The 19,303-nt window shown below is 41.5% G+C and overlaps 1 protein-coding gene across 3 annotated transcripts in view; it reads right to left on the bottom strand.

The window, feature by feature from the left end:
* Positions 1 to 6,937: 6,937 nt before the first annotated feature.
* Positions 6,938 to 19,303, bottom strand: part of STX11 (syntaxin 11) — a 50,579-nt gene continuing 38,213 nt past the window's right edge. For 2 of the 3 annotated variants that reach the window (XM_086318191.1, XM_086318190.1), the window contains exon 2: positions 7,400 to 9,151. In XM_086318191.1, the coding sequence (XP_086174317.1) occupies positions 8,283 to 9,146 (864 nt within the window). In that variant the 5' untranslated portion in view covers positions 9,147 to 9,151 and the 3' untranslated portion in view covers positions 7,400 to 8,282. Of the gene's footprint in view, positions 9,152 to 19,303 lie in introns of all 3 variants that reach the window. The other variant, XM_086318189.1, reaches the window with a different exon arrangement.

The following is a 19,303-nucleotide window of genomic DNA, read 5'->3' as shown; positions in this document are numbered from 1 at the left end:
TTCCAGTCAAATAAATCAGAGGAAATGGTAATATAAATCTGAATGCATAAATATTTCCTTTGTTTTGTTTTATTTTAGCAATATTTTTTAAGAAGGTAATTCAGTTGTTCAGTTGCTACATGATGCACCTTTAATCCGAGGAGTTACTGTTTAAGGTGTAAAGTGTAGTATTTATTTTGTTTTTAAGTGTTGCAAAAATTTTGAAAAGGGAAATATATATATATGTATATATTATACATTTTATTACATATATACATACATATACATTTTCTTCTGAATAAAAAAGCAGGCCAGGTGAAGAAACAATAGACTAAATGGAATTAATGGCATCAGCCTCTCCCAGTTTTATTTATTGTTAAAGAAAAATGTAATAGTAGGATGAAGAGAGTAGTGACAATCATATTTTATCAAACTTTGAGGCACAGTTTTTTCATTTTTGTTTTATAAAAAATGTGAAAGGAAAATAAATTAATATGCAAGTGAGTATAAAGACTCTGAGTTATCAGAAATTTATAGAAGCCTTTAGGTGTTAAGAAAAATTTCCAAAATTTTCAACCCACTTACTACACTGAATTTAGGTTAGGTCCAAACAAAATTATACTCTAGAATGTTATAGTACATAATGTAACCAAATTATACTCACAGGGCATACACAGAGGAGAAAAAAAGAAGACAACCTGCCAACATCTAGTTGAAACCATTGTCCCTGTTGACACATCAGCCAAGTAAGTCATTTGCTCACAATTTCTATTTCTTAGCACACAGATGAAAATCAATCAGGTTAATTCACTGAAAACTCTACGTTTGTATATTCATCTTCCCCTTTCAACTTCTTTCCACTTCATCATGTCCCCTGATCCTCCTCCCTTTAGGGTATCCAGGGTTCTCTTGCTTTCTGATTTTAGGAACAGGTCGTCCTTCCTTCTTCCTATTTTAAATATCAAATTCATTCACACCATTCCTTCCAAACATATTGATTTTAAGCCTCTTGTCTCTTATCAAGAAGGAAAGGATTTCTCGTCATCGTTTTTATATTCCCCGGTATGCTCTGCCAGTCATATTTAATATAACACTGAAATTCTTATCAGTGAGAAGGGATGCAACTTTTGCTAATAAAGCTGTGGTTTCTTTTTGGAAATGAACACTTGTTGCAAAATTATTCATGTATTGATAAGACCCAAGGCAGGGTGCCAAACCCAAGAAGCTCTCCTACTGAGGAGTCCCAGCATTGAAAGAATAGGTACTTTGTTTCATATCCCAGACGGTGTTACTTTCTCCTGCGCTGGTGCCTGTTTTAACATCTTGCCACCCAGTAACATTTCTTGTTTGACAGGTTTCTTCCATGAACTGGATTATCAAGTGCGATGAAAATCACGAAAGAGAGGCTCTGTAACCTCATCTGTTCCCTTTTAAGGGTGCTTTAGACCAGGGTAAACCACAGGGCAGGGCGAAAGAATGAACTAGTTAAACATGTCTCGCTGCAAGAGAAATTCCTGTTTTGTCACGTGCAGGCTAAATCATTTCTTTTTATCTAGGGGTGACATTCCTCCTATATCCTCTACCCGCTGGAGATTCTTTCCTTGATTTGGTCCCAAACCGTCTTTTGAAAGTGTTGGAGCACCAGCTGCTGGCAGCTGGGAGAACGTTAACAGTAGTTCTGCCAGGATGGTTTCCAAAGGTGGAGAGTGAGGCCTCATAGCCCAGAAAAGCTCACAGCTCAAAGGATGGGCAGTTTGGGGTCCTCCGATCTCTCCTTGATCTTCAACTACTGCAGGAGAAGGAATGGCCTTGCCAGTTATTTCTCTGCTCAATCCGCCTGCAGCTGAACATTTTTGTACTGGACAAGTATTATGGATCTCTAAGGAATCTGTATTGGGATGTGGATATAGCCTGGCATACTTAGGAAAATGGACTGACGCATCTCAGGGCAGCCTCACAAAAAGACCTCAGTGACTGCGGACAGTTTAGGACTGATGCCCAAAGCCACTGCCCTGAAATACAGCCTTTTATGACCAGATTTTTACACTAGTATCTTGTGTAAATGACCCCACTAGATGCCATATGAGAGAGGAATATGGATAGCTGAAACCTGAGCCAACATATTTTGTCCACAATTTTAAAAAAATTTATTTATTTCATTGACTTTTGGCTGTGCTGGGTCTTTGCTGCTGTGCGGGCGTTTCTCTAGTTGCAGCGAGCAGGAACTACTCTCTAATTGTGGTGCGTGGGCTTCTCATTGAGCGGCTTCTCTTTCGGGGGAGCTCGGCCCTAGGGCGCAGGCTTCAGGAGTTGCAGCACCTGGGCTCAGTAGCTGTGGCAAGTGAACTTAGTGGCTCCGCGGCACGTGGAATCTTCCTGGACGGGGAGTGAACCCACGTCCCCTGCATTGGCAGGTGGATTTTTAATCCCTGGACCACCAGGGAAGCCCTTGTGCACAATTTTGAAAATAATCTTTGTTTGGCTGAAAGAATAAAAAAGAAAAAAAAATCCCTTCTTAAAACTGAAATTTAAAACAGTTTTATAGCTTTCTTTGCAGCCCACCTTAGTCTGTACCTTTAATAAGGTACAGAGTCTTCCTGGTCCCAATTTGACCCCAATTCTGCCGACTTCAGTCCCTGAGACAGACTTTCATTCTCTCTCCATGAAGTCTTTTGGACTGACCATTCTCTTGGATGATCTGCTTCTCCCCAAGTAGCTTTTTCTCCAGTCCTGTCTGTCTTCCTCTCACCAAGACCTACCCCTGCTCCCAGGACACTGCCCCTACTCTGGGCCCAGCACCCAGCATAGGACTGCTTCTTAGTTTCCACTTTAAAAAAAAAAGGGAAGGTAATATTACTTCACAGAATTGTCATGAAAATAATGAAATCAAAGAATTTTATAGGGGAGTTTCCTGGTGGCCTAGTGGTTAGGATTCTGAGCTTTCACTGCTAGGGCCTGTGTTTGATCCCTGATTGGGGATCAAACCTCCCAGGTGCGCAGCCAAAAAAAAAGGTGTTATGCCAACAGATGTTGTTATGGGCCTTTCCTGATGACTCAGACGGTAAAGAATCCACCTGCAATGTGGGAGACCTGGGTTTGATCCCTGGGTTGGGAAGATCCCCTGGAGGAGGGTATGGAAACCCACTCCAGTATTCTTGCCTGGAGAATCCCATGAACAGAGGAGCCTGGTGGGCTACAGCCCAGGCGGTCCCAAAGAGTCAGACACGACTGAGCGACTACACACAGCACATTGTTATGTGTATAAAGATATCTTGTTCATTCTTCATAACACATGTTGCTAATAAAGATGCTTAATTTTTACATGATGGTGTAGTTACATTCTAGATCTTATTTATTTTCCATTTCTAATAGTCTTATTTTATTAATTCCAATGATTTTTAATTCTGCTATCAAAAGTAAGTCAACTGTTCAGTTCAGTTCAGTTCAGTCGCTCAGTCGTGTCGGGCTCTTTGCGACCCCATGAATCGCAGCACGCCAGGCCTCCCTGTCCATCACCAACTCCCAGAGTTCACTCAAACTTACGTCCATTGAGTCAGTGATGCCATCCAGCCATCTCATCTGTCATCCCCTTCTCCTCCTGCCCCCAATCCCTCCTAGCATCAGAGTCTTTTCCAATGAGTCAGCTCTTCGCATGAGATGGCCAAAGTACTGGAGTTTCAGCTTTAGCATCATTCCTCCAAAGAACACCCAGGGCTGATCTCCTTTAGAATGGACTGCATGTTTCAAACCATCACCTTGATTACAAATGAGAGACTTGCATGCTGCAGTTTGAGATACCTTCCGTATTTTTTTAAACTGGAGTAGAGCTGCTTACAGCAACACTGCTGTGTTAGTTTCTGCCGTACAGCAAAGTGGATCAGTCATACATATACATATATCCCCCTTTTTGGATTTCCTTTCCATTTAGGTCACCACAGATCACTGAGTTTCCTCTGCTATGCATTAGGTTCTCATTTTATCGATTAATATTTACCTTTCATATTTTGAAGACAGAGTTCTGATAGTATTAATAGAAAGTAGAATGGCAAAATTTATACAGACAAACCAAGACTACTGGCACCCTATTATTTTTAAGCTATGTACAATATTCGGTAGTTGCCTGTCAAGATAGCAAGTTTATACTGTAGAGCCTGAAAAATCTTGGCATGTGACATTTAACTACAAAGCATTGGAACCGTTTTCAAGAATATATAAAGCATCGACACAAGAAGAACCCTATTCTCTTTCCAAGTTGTTATCTTGAAAGACTATACACTAACTCTTGTGATGTCACAGTTCAAACATTTTAATGTTATTGATCAGCTTTTTTAAAATTCTAACTCTTTTTATCCTGGATACTGATGCATCCAAGGTGACCGTCTTTCCTATTATTTACATTTCTGGAGTTGTCACCACCTAAAGTCTGTGGCTTTTGGCTAGTTCGGAATCTCTTCATATGTTAAAATAGCTTTAAGCTGGCGGGGGTAGGGCACGGTGAGGGGAAGAAGGTGGGATGGTATGAGAGAATAGCATTGAAACCTATGCATTGCCATATGTAAAACTGATAGCCAGTGGAAGTCCAGTATATGCTGCAGGGAACCCAAACCCAGTGCTGTGACAACCCAGAGGGATGGAATGGGAAGGACAATGGAAGGGAAGTTCAAGAGGGAGGGCACATATGTATACCCATGACTGATTCATGTTGATGTATGACAAAAACCATCATAATATTGTAATTAGCCTCTAATTTAAAAAAAGTAAAATATAAAAGTTAAAAAAAAAATAGCTTTAAGGGACTTCCCTTGTGGTCCAGTGGCTAAGACTTTGTACTCCAAATGTAGGGGGCCTGGGTTCAATCCCTGGTCAGGGAACTAGATCCTGTGTGCTGCAACTAAGGCCTGGTGCAGCCAAACCTTTTAAAGGAAAAAGGTTTTTAAAAATAGCTGTAAAAGATTTTACCTTCAGCCCCTGAAGGATCTATTGTTCTTTGTGATTGGTTCTTTCATTTTGTACCTAGGTGACGTAGTGACCAGGTTTGCCTCAAAGTCTGCTTCTTACCCACAGGCAACTTTCAGAGTTTACCAAGTGAGCATCACAGGATGAGGTAAACCCCACTCTCAGCACCCATTCGTGGCACTGGAGCCCCCTTTCTTAAGGAAAAAGCCAGCATTTCACCCACCCCAAGGCAGGGCAGTCAGAGCCAGGAAGGGCTTTGAAGAAATAGGGTGGGATATGGGAAGAGTCTTTGGTCTATTGTGATCTGGCCTCCACAGCTGAACTTCTGGGACTTTCTGACTCATAGCTTGGAAGGATCAGGGGAAAGCACTTGTCACATGGAGCAGAACAGCTGCTTCCTGCTTAACTTTTTTGGAGTGGAACATCTTATTTCATCTTCGTAACATACTTGAATATAAGAAGCATGAAATGCCACTGTGAAAACAGCTCTTTCATTGTAAAAAAAAAAAAATTTAAACCCTAATATTCAAAAAAGATAAGGTCTTGGTTTCTTCTATTTTATTAAAGATTATTAACAGAAGAATGGAAGTTTAAGTGTTATTTGCTCAGTTGTGTCCAGCTCATCATGACCCCATGGTTTTGTAGTCCACCAGGCTCCTCTGTACATGGAATTCTCCAGGCAAGAATATTGGAGTGGGTAGCCACTCCTTTATCCAGGGGATCTTCCCAACCCAGGGATTGAACTCAGGTCTCCTGCATTGCAGGCAGATTCTTTACTGTCTGAGCCACCAGGGAAGCCCTTATAAGCATGTATTTTTCCTCAGAAGTTAATAGCTATTAATTAATAGCAGCTCTATCAGTCTACAAGAAAGTTATGCAATAACAATAATGAATATAGTACTTAGCATGTGCCAGGCACTATCCTAAGTACCTTTACATATTTAGTCATTTACTTCTTCCAACAACTTTAGGAGGTGGGTTCTATCATATCCTTTTTACAGATGAGGAAACAGGCACAAGTCATATGGCTGGTGTGTGGCAAAGTCATGATTTAAACCCAGAGAGTGTGTCCTGAATCTGTGTTCTTTTCTGCTATGCCACAGTTGGATAGTTACTGAAGAGCAGGAAGAGAAATGCTTGCCTTTTCAATAAGCAACAGTTCACAAATCTCTGAGTATATTAAAGTGAAATTTTTACCTAACTTTACAATGTGAAAAATTTAAAAATACCCAGAACCAGCAAACTCCTTGACTTTCATGAATGGTTCCAAACAAAGAAAATGCATTATGGGGTAAACTCAGGAAGTATTCTCTTTTATGGAAACTAGTAATAGCCCATGTCCTGTATTCCCAGTTATCTCTTCACTACCATGGAAGACTTAGTAATGGAGCTGTGTGAACTTTTTTTTTTTTTAGAGAAAGGGAATTAGGTGAAAGGTGAAACATATCATCCCTGGAATTAGCTGAGAAAGAATTGGGAGAAGTCTAAGAAGAATCCAGTGGGACTTGGTTTCCACAATTCTCATATTAACCATGAAATTAAAATTAGGAGCAGGGCTAGATTTCATGGTCATAAGCAGATTAGTTAGTGAGTTCCAAAGAGTTCAGCTATTCTTTCTACTCCTTTTAAAATTTCACTGTCTGAAGCACCTGAGAATAATGACCACTGAATAAACCCTCTTATCTATTAAACAATGAGTAGAAAGAGTTCAGAGTTGATTCATAAAAAAGACAGGAAACATGGTGAGTGTAGGTAAGGATATTACAAAGTTTGCAAACGAAACCAAATCTCCGAAACATGATGATTTTGCTAAACTATTACTAATAACTCAGGAGAGAAAGCAACACATCCCTGTGTGAATTCTTTTTCATCCCCCTCACCCCCATTCAGAGGTCCATTCACCAGCTGCAGCCTCAAACAAGGTGGTAGAAGAATTTTTAGAACAATAATTGAAAAGTTAGATAAAGATTTAAATGGTCAGGACACAAATACATAAAAAGCATGCTTATAATGTAATGTTTATTTAACTTGAAAAACAAGACTATTCACTCAGTTGTGTCCAACTCTTTGCGACCCCGTCCATGGCATTCTCCAGGCAAGAATACTGGAGTGGGTTGCCATTTCCTTCTCCAGGGCATCTTCTTGACCCAGGGATAGAACCCAGGTTTCCCGCATTGTAGGCAGACGCTTTAACCTCTGAGCCATCAGGGAATCCCTATTTTAAATTACATTTCAATGCATGAAAGGAATGGGTCACAGTAAAACAAAAGTAATTATTTCTGACCTTTTTTTTTTTTAATATTTCTAACTCTGTATGCATTTTCAGCATTTTATATCTGTTCTTTACCACCATAACCAACCAACTCAAAATAAACAGGTGGTTTTGATCCAAACTGAACTACGGAGATGCAGACAGGAGCAAGATAAACTCAAAACAAGCAAACCAACATCAACACAGTAAAAATGTTTTTCTTGATATTTATATATTTACAAAGGTAAAGCTAAACCAACTGGTCATTATGTACATACATTAGTAAATATTGGCACTTTACATTTACATATAAGTGTATTTCATAATTATCAAGTAAAAAGATAAATTTTAAATTATTTTTATGAAAAATATATATAATGTGATGTACATACTTCAATTTGAGTGCTTGTTCAATATTGAGTGCTCAAAAAACTTTTGGGGAAAAAATATCCCATAATGTATTCTGATGGAAGATACTGAAAGTAAAGACGTAAGGAAATAAGTGTTAAATGTGATTTTAGTAAGTAGAGGACATGAGCAGAAGATATACATTTAGATGGGGATAGCACAGCATAAACCAGAGGAAGACTCAGAAATGGAAGATGTGCAGTTTTTCCCAAGGTCAGTTTCACTCGAAAAGGAATAGAACCGAGGTACTTTCAGGATAAGGTAAACGAACTGGAATTTTGATGACAAGTTCATACTGTGAGCCGATCCAGAATTGACTTCCGGCTAGAGGTTCATGTACAAACATGCCTTGGACATCTACCGTAGAGTTAAGTCACAACGGCAGTTCCTTATGTGGCTTCCTTTAAGAGGCAAGGGTGTTATGTGCCCTTTAAACGACCTCAGAAAACTTCAGGTGGCATCTGTCGTGACTGAAGAATCAGCGGGTGGGATCCACCCTTGTTCCAAGTACGAGCTGGGCTGGAATTCTTGCACCTCGTGTTTTTCCTTTTTTTCCTTTCTCTAAGGGCTCAGGTCCATAGTGATTAGCGCAACTCACCCGAGGACAGATGGCCTCAAAATCTACCCCCAGAGTGCTTCCTCGTCCATCCCGCTCGGGGATGGTGGTGTGGCGGCCCGGGGCCACTTGCTAGTTGAGGCAGGGGCAGCAGAAACAGCAGATTGTCCGGCAGGGGTTCTTCTTCTTGTACTGCACAGCCTTGCGCACCTGCACCTTGGCCTGCCCGGTGTATTCGACGGTCTTCTGCACGTTGAACTCGATGACGTCCAGGGTGTCCGCCTGCTGCTCCACGAGCAGGGCCATCTGCAGAAAGAGGTCGTGCAGGTCGCGGATGCGGCCCTCCAGCTGCAGCAGTTCCCGGTGGCGGCTCTCGATCTCGTTGAGAGCCGCCCGTGCGCCCTTCACGTCGGCCAGCAGGTTCTCGGAGAACACGTCCCACTTGCCCTGTTCGAACATGTCCTCGATCTCGTCGCCCGACACGTCCTTGCCCATGATCTCCAGCTGGCGCTGGATGCGGATCTTGCAATTCTCGCGTTGCTTCATCTCGGCGCAGTTGTACTCGTGCATGGCGGCCTGGAAGATGCAGGCGAGCGCGCTGTACTGCGCACGCGCGATGCGCGCCACGGCAGAGTGCGCGCCGTGCTGGACTTCCGCCTGCTCGCTCAGCGCCTTCATGGCGCCCAGCTTGCGGTTAATGCTCTCGCCCCGGGCCTTGATGTCCTTGCCGATGGAGTTGGTGTCCCGCTTGATGCTGCTGAGGCGCCGCATGGACGTGAGGAAGCGGGTGTTCTGCTTTCCCAGCCGCCTCACGTCGGCAATCAGGTGCTGGTTTTCCTCCTGAAGGTCTTGGATGTCTCGGTACAAGGATTCCAGGATGTGGTCGGTCTCGAACACGATGTCCTCGTGAGGCGAGTCAAAATCGTCGTCGTCGTCTGGGAACTGCTGGTCAAACTGCTTGGTTAACTCCACGAGTTCTCCTAGTCGGTCCTTCATTTTGCCTGCAAATAGAAACATGGAGGTTAAATTCCTCTAGCGAGAGTCAAAGTATTTGCATTGAGAGAATTAAAGATTAAAATAGATGTTCCGCTCACTGCTCATCACTCTCAATTCTTTACTCCTGGGTGTAGGTAACAAATGCACTACAGGATCTAAATGGTTCAAAACATATGAGTGAAGGACTGATGTGACTGGGAGTCACCTTTGTGTTTTATAGCTTGTAGGTATCTGCAGTTCTTATGCAACATTGTTGTTTACAGCAAGGGACTTTACTTTCACCACCAGACACATCCACAAAGAGGGTCTTTCCCGCTTTGGCCCAGCCTCTTCATTCTTCATTGTTTTAGCCCCTAAGTCACTGCCTGCCAGGCTTCTCTGTCCATGGGATTTCCCAGGCAAGAATACTGGAGTGGGTTGCCATTTCCTCCTCCAGTGCATCCTCCCCACACAGGAAGATATGAACCGGCATCTCCTGCATTGGCAGGTGGAATCTTTACCACTGAGCCACTAGGGAAGTCCTTTCTATATGTATGTGTGCGTGCATGCTAATCCACTTGAATCCTGTGGGAATCTGCGACCCTATGGACTGTGGTCCACCAGCCTCCTCTGTCCATAGGATTCTCCAGGCAAGCATACTGGAGTGGGTTTCTATGCCCTTCTCCAGGTGATCGTCCCGACCCATGGATTGATCGCACATTTCTTATGTTTCCTGCATTGGCAGGTAGGTTCTTTACCACTAGTGCCACCTGAGATCCCCTTAGCAAAGATAAAGATTGTTAAATAAGTAAAATACATACTTATAAAAAAAAAAACATTAATGACGAATTTCTGCCTTGAGTTTCAGAATATTTTTTGGATCTTTTTCTGCATTTTATTTATTTTCTTATTTAAATAATTTCTGTATTTTACTATTTACTGTTGAGACATCTAACAGTTTTTATTTACCACTATTTATTGTTGTTATCTCTTGATTTAAACTTATAGCATATGTAGTATCCATCACCTGAAAATGTTGCTTTACTTATCAAAGTTCAAGCAATCAGATAGCCTCAGTCTACTTGCAGAAAAATAAAGGCCAATAAGAAGCAAAAAAAAAAAAAAGATTGTTAAATAAGGATAGTCAATTTATAAGCTTTGAGACCAACTCTAAGTGTTGTCTATTCTGTGTCTATTTCAGCACTGGTGAGCATCTTCAGTCTTGTATATCATAACAATTTTTTAATGATATAAATCATGGTTTAATTTTTTATCTTAAAAACATAAAAGTTGAACCTGCTTAAAGTAAAACAACAAAATGAACAAAGATCAAAATCTAATAAGGAAGTATAAAATTTGGAAGTTGAAATTTCCTTGCTCTCATGCCCAATATCCGGAGAAGGCAATGGCACCCCACTCCAGTACTCTTGCCTGGAAAATCCCATGGACGAAGGAGCCTGGTAGGTTGCAGTCCATGGGGTCGCTAAGAGTTGGACACGACTGAGCGACTTGACTTTTACTTTTCACTTTCATGCACTGGAGAAGGAAATGGCAACCCACTCCAGTATTCTTGCCTGGAGAATCCCAGGGACGGGGGAGCCTGGTGGGCTGCCGTCTCAGGGGTCAGAGTTGGACACGACTGAAGCGACTTAGCAGCAGCAGCAGCAGCAGCAGCAGCATGCCCAATATTACCAATACATACTTTAATTTGAGTATTTGTTTGAGACTCAGTGCTTAAAAATATTTTGGGGCAAAATCCCCAAATACAAGCTAATGAACGATATTGAGTAAAAGAGATCAGGAAATAGTTAAGTGTGGCTCAGCTGGTAAAAAATCCGCCTGCAGTGCGGGAGACCTGGGTTCCATCCCTAGGTTGAGAAGATCCTCTGGAGAAGGGAAAGGCTACCCACTCCAGTATTCTGGCCTGGAGAGTTCCATGGAGTGTATAGTCCATGGGTCGCAAAGAGTCGGACATGACTGAGCGACTTTCACTGACTGACTGATGTGATTTTAATAAGTAGGAGGAGTGAGCAGAAAGAAGATATTTATCTATGTGGGAATCACATGGCAAAAGCCAAAGGAAGAATCAGAAGTAAAAGACGTTCAATTTTTCCCAATATCGCTAGTGGTAAATGTTGTTAACAAAACTGCTTTTTTAAAAAAGTTTTATATGGAAAATTTCAATCGTACACAAGCCTACTAGCAATAATATAACACACTCCCATATACCCATCACACAGCAGCAATATTTGCCCATTTCTAATAGCTTTTTGAAATAAGTTGGCAGCTCAAGCAGAATTTCCATGCTTTTATAAGGGTGGTTCTGATCAATTCCCTGTTTAGCAAGGCAAAATAATGTTCTGTGTGTCCATATTTTTTCCAGTGAAGTGAAAAACTTTCATTATTAATACTGTATATATGCCAAAATAATGAACATTTTGCTCTTTTATACAAGATCTTTCTATACAAATAGAAAGATTTCTTTCTATTATATAATTTGCAGGAAACAGGAGAAAAGTAGTAGCATTTAATGGCTACTCAATCTATCAGGGATCTTGATCTCAAAAGCTTCCCTCAATTTGAAGTAATTAATTTCACAACACCACTAATGGAATGCTGACAACTTGGATTCAGTGATAAATGGAAAATGGTGAAATATTAACCATGGATTCCCATCTGCCATGACCATTAGTTACATAAATTAAGCAAAGTTTTATTCCATAGTGGTGATTTTTAATACAACAAGTTACCTGCTTAAAATGCCATTTCTGCTTTCTGATGACAAAGATCAATACCAGACCTTCTCACTGAGGGGAAAGTGACTCCAAGAAGCACAGTTGAGAGGCAGAAAAAAGAACCAGGCTGGACCAAAACTATGCCTTCCCTGGCCTGAATTACCTGATACCTAAATATTTCCTCATTTTGAATAAAATTTAAAGACAAAGCACAAGTTGGTGGGGGTGAGGGGATTGCAATATATAGTAGATAATGAGTTAACATACTTACTATATTAAAAACTCTTGCCCCTCCAAAAAAAAAAAAAAACCAATAGAAAAACCACTTGCCCTAGCAAAGACAATGAGAAGGCAATTCATATAAGAAGAAATATAAGTGCCAGAGAACATGGAGATAGTTAGTAGGTATCAGGTACTTATTGTAATGCCAGTAAGCATGTTCTAAGCACTTCTCACGTGATACTGTCTTTAATCTTCATACAGACTTCATGAAGTAGGTATTGTCATTATCAGAGTTGGTGAGTTTAGGGAGATGAAGGAACATACCCAAGGTCACAAGTAAGTGACTAGTCCAGCTCTAGAGTGGCCCTGCTTAATCACTACCTTCAATTATTTCCAGCAGGTGTAAAAAAGTGAGGCATGAGGGACTTTACTATCAAAACAAGGAAATGCAAGTTAAACCATTGAAATTTATTTTGGTCATCAAGCTGGCAAGAATTTTAAAAAAATAATAATTTAGGGACCTCTTTGGCAGTCCAGTGGTTGAGATTTGAACTCCCAGTGCAGGGGGCTTGGGTTCAATCTTTGGTTGGAGAACTAAGATCCTTCATGCCACAGGGCAGGATGAAGGGCAGTTGAATAATATGTATTAAAAACTTTTAAAATGTGTTCTTGTTTTAGGTACATTTATTCTAAGCATATATTCAGAGTTATATGAAGCTAATCATTGTAAATATTTTCATCACCACAGTTTTCACAGGAATTCAAAAATAATTTAAAGGTGCAAAAATGAGATAGTGATGGCTACATAATCACAGAGTTTAGAAGGCTATCTAATGGGATGAAAAGCATAAATATCATTTTAGATAGAAAAAAATCTGTAAAGGGAAGAGAATGAGCAGTGCTGTCATGCAAACGTCTTGAAATAAAGGCTTGAATAATACACATCAAAATGTTCAGTTCAGTTCAGTCGCTCAGTTGTGTCCAACTCTTTGCGACCCCATGAATTGCAGCACGCCAGGCCTCCCTGTTCATCACTAACTCCTGGAATTCACTCAAACTCACGTCCATCGAGTCAGTGATGCCATCCAGCCATCTCATCCTCTGTCGTCCCCTTTTCCTCCTGCCCCCAATCCCTCCCAGCATCAGTCTTTTCCAATGAGTCAACTCTTCGCATGAGGTGGCCAAAGTACTGGAGTTTCAGCTTTAGCATCATTCCTTCCAAAGAAATCCCAGGGCTGATCTCCTTCAGAATGGACTGGTTGGACCTCCTTGCAGTCCAAGAGACTCTCAAGAGTCTTCTCCAACACCACAATTCAAAAGCATCAATTCTTTGGTGCTCAGCTTTCATCAAAATGTAGTTTTCTTCAAATTGTGGAAATATAAATCACTTTAATTACTTCCTTGTGCTCTTCTCTATTTTCCAACATTTTTATAATGTCCTGTAGATTTATCAATTAGATAAAACCCCACAAAACCATAAGTATTTGTTTAAAAGGCTAATTCCTTTAAGATGTATGCATTACAATCAGGTTACCACCTTATGTGACACAAGGAAAGTACACGAGTTGACTAGTATGGAGTTGAGCTTTATTTATCTGCTTAAGTTAGCAGCCAACATATGCTACTCTGCAAGTGTAGAATTAATAATTTTTGAAGATAGATACAGATAGAATAAAATATAAATAACTTTTTTTTACATAAATAGAACAGAGAATGAATAATTTTTGAAGGACAAGACAAGAAATGGTGATGGATGCAAGGAAGGCTTGGGAAGCACCACCACAGAAGGTAAGGGGTGGTTAAAGGACAGCATCACACACCGGAATGTTAGGGACCTGCTTGTTGGTCTGTGCTAGTCGTAGACAAGTCCCGGGCCCAGTACTGCTCTCCTGAAGCCCTGAAAAAGCTATCATTTCATTCACAGTAGGACGAGCAAAGTGCACTGCAATTATATAGAAAGTGGCCTTTGAAGATGTTCAGAGATAGTCATTCCTTCCCAAGACCTACCAACGTGAAGCCATGGATCCTAAATGAGATGAAGGTCTAAGTTCACTTGAAGGCTCAAGTCTACAAACTGGTCAGGAGAGAGGCAGGACGTGGAAGCCAGAGATTCTCTAGAAGGTGTACACAAGGAAGTGGCCTTCAGTGCCTTCCTGCCCACCTTTCTTGACCCAGCTCAGCCCCAAATGAGCTGGTCCCACTGATCTAAAAGGTTTTCTGGTTGCCAAGGTGCAAACATTAGGAAAACTACAACAGAAAGTCAACCAAGAGGCTACTACTTCTAACAATATTCCCTAAATGGTTTAAATGTACTCCTTACTGTCCATCCCAACTACCAGAGTTACTCAAACTCATGTCAATCAAGTCAGTGATGCTCTTCTAAACTGCACTGATATATTTCACTGTTTCCTTAAAGAGAGGGAACTGAATACAATTTATTGGTGACTCAGATTATCATTACTAAAATCCCTGAATTGTGTAATGATGCGCTTTTGTTTTAAAACGTTTCTCTTTCCGCACGGTTACAATTTCAGGGTTCATCTCAGTTACTTCCCTATACTGCTACTGACATTCCTCTCACTTCCCACACAGGTTGTATCAGGCCAAGAAATTACATAAAAACCAAGCATTTAACAATGTAAGCTATGAGTGGGTCAGCAGCCCTCTAGGGTCAAACCTAAGCACAGCAGGGAAGGAAAAGCTAGTGCCTGTGGCAAACTGAGTGTCCAGTGCGACCCTGCCTTTGTACTGGACAAATGATATATAACCCATCAACAAGATTCATAATAATTATGAAAGCATCAAATTGTTAGGTTATTGCCATGATGTGATTGACCATCAATTCATAATATACTTTCTTAACCTGACTTCCTATAGGGCCCATTTTCCCCTCCCAAATATGGACATACTCTTGTGAAAGGTTGAAAAAATTTTACTACACATTCTTTGCATGTCCTCTAATCAAGAAGTATAGACTACTTCCCAACTCCTTGAATTTGGAGTGTGGCCATGAGACTGGAACTTGCTCTGGCTAATGAGACAGTAGTAAATACAATGCAAGCAGAGGCTTGAAAAGCACATCTGCAAAAGAGCTTGTTACTTGGGACCCTGATATCAAACATATGAAAAAGCCTCGACTTGCCTACAGAATAAGACCCAGGAGTCTTAGTAATCCTGGCTGAACCCAGCCCCCAGCTAATCCATCAAGTGACTGCAGCTACACAAATGAGCCAGGAGACAATCAATAGAAAACCGATGAGCCAACTGATAGAACTGTAAGAAATAATTAATCATTGAAGTTTAAAAGTGAAAGTGAAGTCGCTCAGTCATGTCCATCTCTTTGCAACCCATGGACTATAGCCTACTAGGCTTCTCCGTCCATGGGATTTTCCAGGCAAGAGTACCAGAGAGCGTTGCCATTTCCTTCTCCAGGGGATCTTCCTAACCCAGGGATAGAATCCGGGGCTCCCACATTGCAGGCAGACACTTGACCCTCTGAGCCACCAGGGAAGCCCATTGCTGCTTAAGCCATTAAGATATGTGGCAGTTTCTTAAGCCACAAAAACTAACTGATAGAGAAATTGTTACCTACAAGCAGCACGTTGCCATGACAGGCTTAAAACATGCAGCATCAGCTTTGGGAGCAAACAGCAGGTGAAAAGCAGAGAGGTAGCTATTAGCAAAAACCAGGAAAATGGCAGGCAAACTCTTAGTGGAGGCTGGATAGTGATGAGGAAACTGTACAGTTCAGTTCAGTTGCTCAGTCGTGTCCAACTCTTTGCGAGCCCATGAACTGCAGCACGCCAGGCCTCCCTGTCCATCACCAACTCCTGGAGTCCACCCAAACCCATGTCTATCGAGTCAGTGATGCCATCCAGCCATCTCATCTTCTGTCGTCTCCTTTTCCTCCTGCCCTCAATCTTCCCCAGCATCAGGGTCTTTTCCGATGAGTCAACTCTTCGCATCAAGTAGCCAAAGTATTGGAGTTTCAACTTCAACATCAGTCCTTCCAATGAACACCTGGGACTGATCTCCTTTAGGATGGACTGGTTGGATCTCCTTGCAGTCCAAGGGACTCTCAATAGTCTTCTCCAACACCACAGTTCAAAAGCATCAATTCTTCTGTGCTCAGCTTTCTTTATAGTCCAACTCTCTCACATCCATACATGACCACTGGAAAAACCATAGCCTTGACTAGACGGACCTTTGTTAGCAAAGTAATGTCTCTGCTTTTGAATATGCCGTCTAGGTTGGTCACAACTTTCCTTCTAAGGAGCAAGCATCTCTTAATTTCATGGCTGCAATCACCATCTGCAGTGATTTTGGAGCCCAGAAAAATAAAGTCAGCCATTGTTTCCACTGTTTCCCCATCTATTTGCCATGAAGTGATGGGACCAGATGCCATGATCTTAGTTTTCTGAATGTTGAGCTTTAAGCCAACTTTCTCACTCTCTTCTTTCACTTTCATCAAGAGGCTCTTTAGTTCTTCTTCATTTTCTGCCATAAGGGTGGTGTCATCTGTTTATCTGAGGTTATTGATATTTATCCCAGCAATCTTGATTCCAGCTTGTGCTTCTTCCAGCCCAGCATTTCTCATGATGTACTCTGCATAGAAGTTAAATAAGCAGGGTGACAATATACAGCCTTGATGTACTCCTTTTCCTATTTGGAATCAGTCTGTTGTTCCATGTCCAGTTCCAGCTGTAAGGCAAAAAGGCAACCCACATTCTTTAGTAGCAAAACAACTGGTAAAAGTGATGCCTGCAGCAGCATAAAGGACAGAAAATGTACACAATGAATTTTGAATCTAGCTGCCAAGTTCTCCAGGCAGAAGCTTGGAAGCATTCATTGAGTGTTTCTAGCTGCATAGAAGGTTCTGCAAAGGACAGATGGGCTGCAAAATGATTTATCCAGTTAATAAGCACTATTTTGAGAAAATAGAGAAGAACCAGAACTCATGATATTGGAAAAGAAAATCTTTTATATCTCCAGTCTCTTCAGCTGGAAGACAAGCTTCTTAATGCAAGAAATGGCCTCAGAGAGAAGACTTCTGTAAAATTTAACGTGATGCCTCGTAGCCCTTCTCAGCTGGACAAGAGGGGCTCTGAGACTCCTAGAGTCACTGTCTCATAGCAGTCTGATGCTCAGCCCAGAGTCAAGGGAGGTCTGTCTGACTTGGAAAAAAAAAAGAAGAACTGTGGCTGTGGATTTTAGGGGCATGGACTCTATGGGATTCTAAGGAAATCCTCAAAGTTTTTAAGCAAGTTTTACTGACAAGCATGGGCTTCCTAGGTGGTGCTAGTGGTAAAGAACCTGCCAGCCAAAGCAGGAAATATTAGAAAAGGTGGGTCGGGAAGATCCCCTGGAGGAGGGCATGGCAACCCAATCCAGTATTCTTGACTGGAGAATCCCATGGACAGAGGAGCCTGGCAGGCTATGGTCCATAGCGTCAGACAGAGTTGGACACAACTGAAGCGACTTAGCATGCACGCCTGCAATGACAAGCACAAAAATATGATCTAAAGGATACAGAGATCATTCAAAGGAAAAGAGGCCTCTAGAAGCTTGGGTTTTTATAAGAATGAGGCCACAGAAATTATTTAGAAGCAAGCATAAGCCATTTCTTATGGAAAAAGGAAGAATGTTTCAGAGGATGGAGCCAAGGGTAGTAGAGAGACACAAGTGAACCATTCCCGAGCAAGAGAACTGGGTCCTAATCAAGGAACCTCCACTGGCCCAGGAGTGGGGCACCTAACCATACGGGCCTGAGTTGCTGTGGATTGCTGAGTGCTGCCTGTATTCTGTTTCTGTAGTTTTGAGGGGTTATCTTTTGCCTTTTCACCATTATGTGTTGGGTGCGTATAAGGAGATAATTTGTCCATGATAAGTAAAAACTATGATAACTATTGATAGATAACTAAAATATATGTTATCATATATACTGTGTATGTATAATATCTAGATGCAATATAGATACAATATATGATCGTAAAAAGTTATCTAGTTATCGGATCCACATCTAGATCCACAGATCCAGATCCTCTTGACCCAACTAGATCAAGAGGATCCATATCTGATGTGCTGTATCTGAGGGGGGCTTGTCTGTGCCCAGAAGTGATGCAGATCATGGATAGGCCTCTGGACTTCAGAGGCTGATGCCTGAATGTGATAAGGCTTCTTCGAATTCTATGATAGGAGTGAATGTATCTTTCTTATAGCAGAAATGTGAGTAATTTTTACCAAAGGCAGACTATATTTGATTGCACACACACAAAAAAAGGCCACAAATTCTTAGCAGTACCTCCTGATCAAGAAGTGGTATTGACAGAAAAGACATGCCCTGTTAATAAAAGTTCATCACCCTCAGTATTCTGGGGGAGTGAGGTAAAGCTTCATTGAGAGTAATCGGCTGGCTTCTCAGCAGTCACAACTCACAGGAGGGCAGAGGGCTAGGAAACTCACAGCCCTGACAATAAATGGGGTCTGCATAGAAGAGCAGGTGCAACAGAACGAGAGAGCACATGAAAGAAGAGGAACCAGCCTGTGTTGAGCAGAGGCCAACACATCAACTGGACCTGTCTGGCAAAGTGTTCTTAACAGTTCTTTAGTGAGGGGGCACCAAAAGCTGGCAATCTATGTACTTGTATGTATACATGCTTATATTATTTGTATTAAAACAGAAAGTATCATTCTCAAAAACAAAAACGTAGTGTCAATTCCCCTACACTTTCAATCTGGGTTTGGCCATGAGACTTTTACAGACAGGACAATAGAAAACATGATGCCAGCAGACGCTTGAATAGCACTAGCAGACTGGGGCTTGTGTCCTGTTAGCACCAAGAACACCAAAGCCTCATGTCAGGAAGCTCAGACTAGCCTCCTGGAAGATAATGACTACATGGAGAGAGAGGCCAGCCCCCGCAGGTGACCCACCCCTACATCTGTATGACCGACCTCAAAGTGAACCCACTGGAAGAACTAATCAGAATTTACTTTCTGCCAGGTACTATTGTAGAAGCTTTACATATTGTGGATTATCTCATTTAATCTTCAAAATGATGAGAAATAACAATGGTAATTTGGGAGTATTTTGTTATACTGACAGAGCTAACTGATACACCCCTCTTTAGGTTTCTCTATACCCCCAAATTTGTGTTCTTCTTAAAGAGCACCTAGGAGGATGATGTGACTCACGGATAAATCATAATTCTTCAAAAGTAA

The sequence above is a fragment of the Bos grunniens genome, chromosome 9, assembly GCF_055505025.1.
Source record: "Bos grunniens cultivar Pamir isolate PY7600 chromosome 9, Bosgru_T2T1.0, whole genome shotgun sequence".
NCBI classification, from domain to species: domain Eukaryota; kingdom Metazoa; phylum Chordata; class Mammalia; order Artiodactyla; family Bovidae; genus Bos; species Bos grunniens.
The sequence above is the reverse complement of the archived record's forward strand: the minus strand, read 5'-3'. Positions and strand labels throughout refer to the sequence as shown.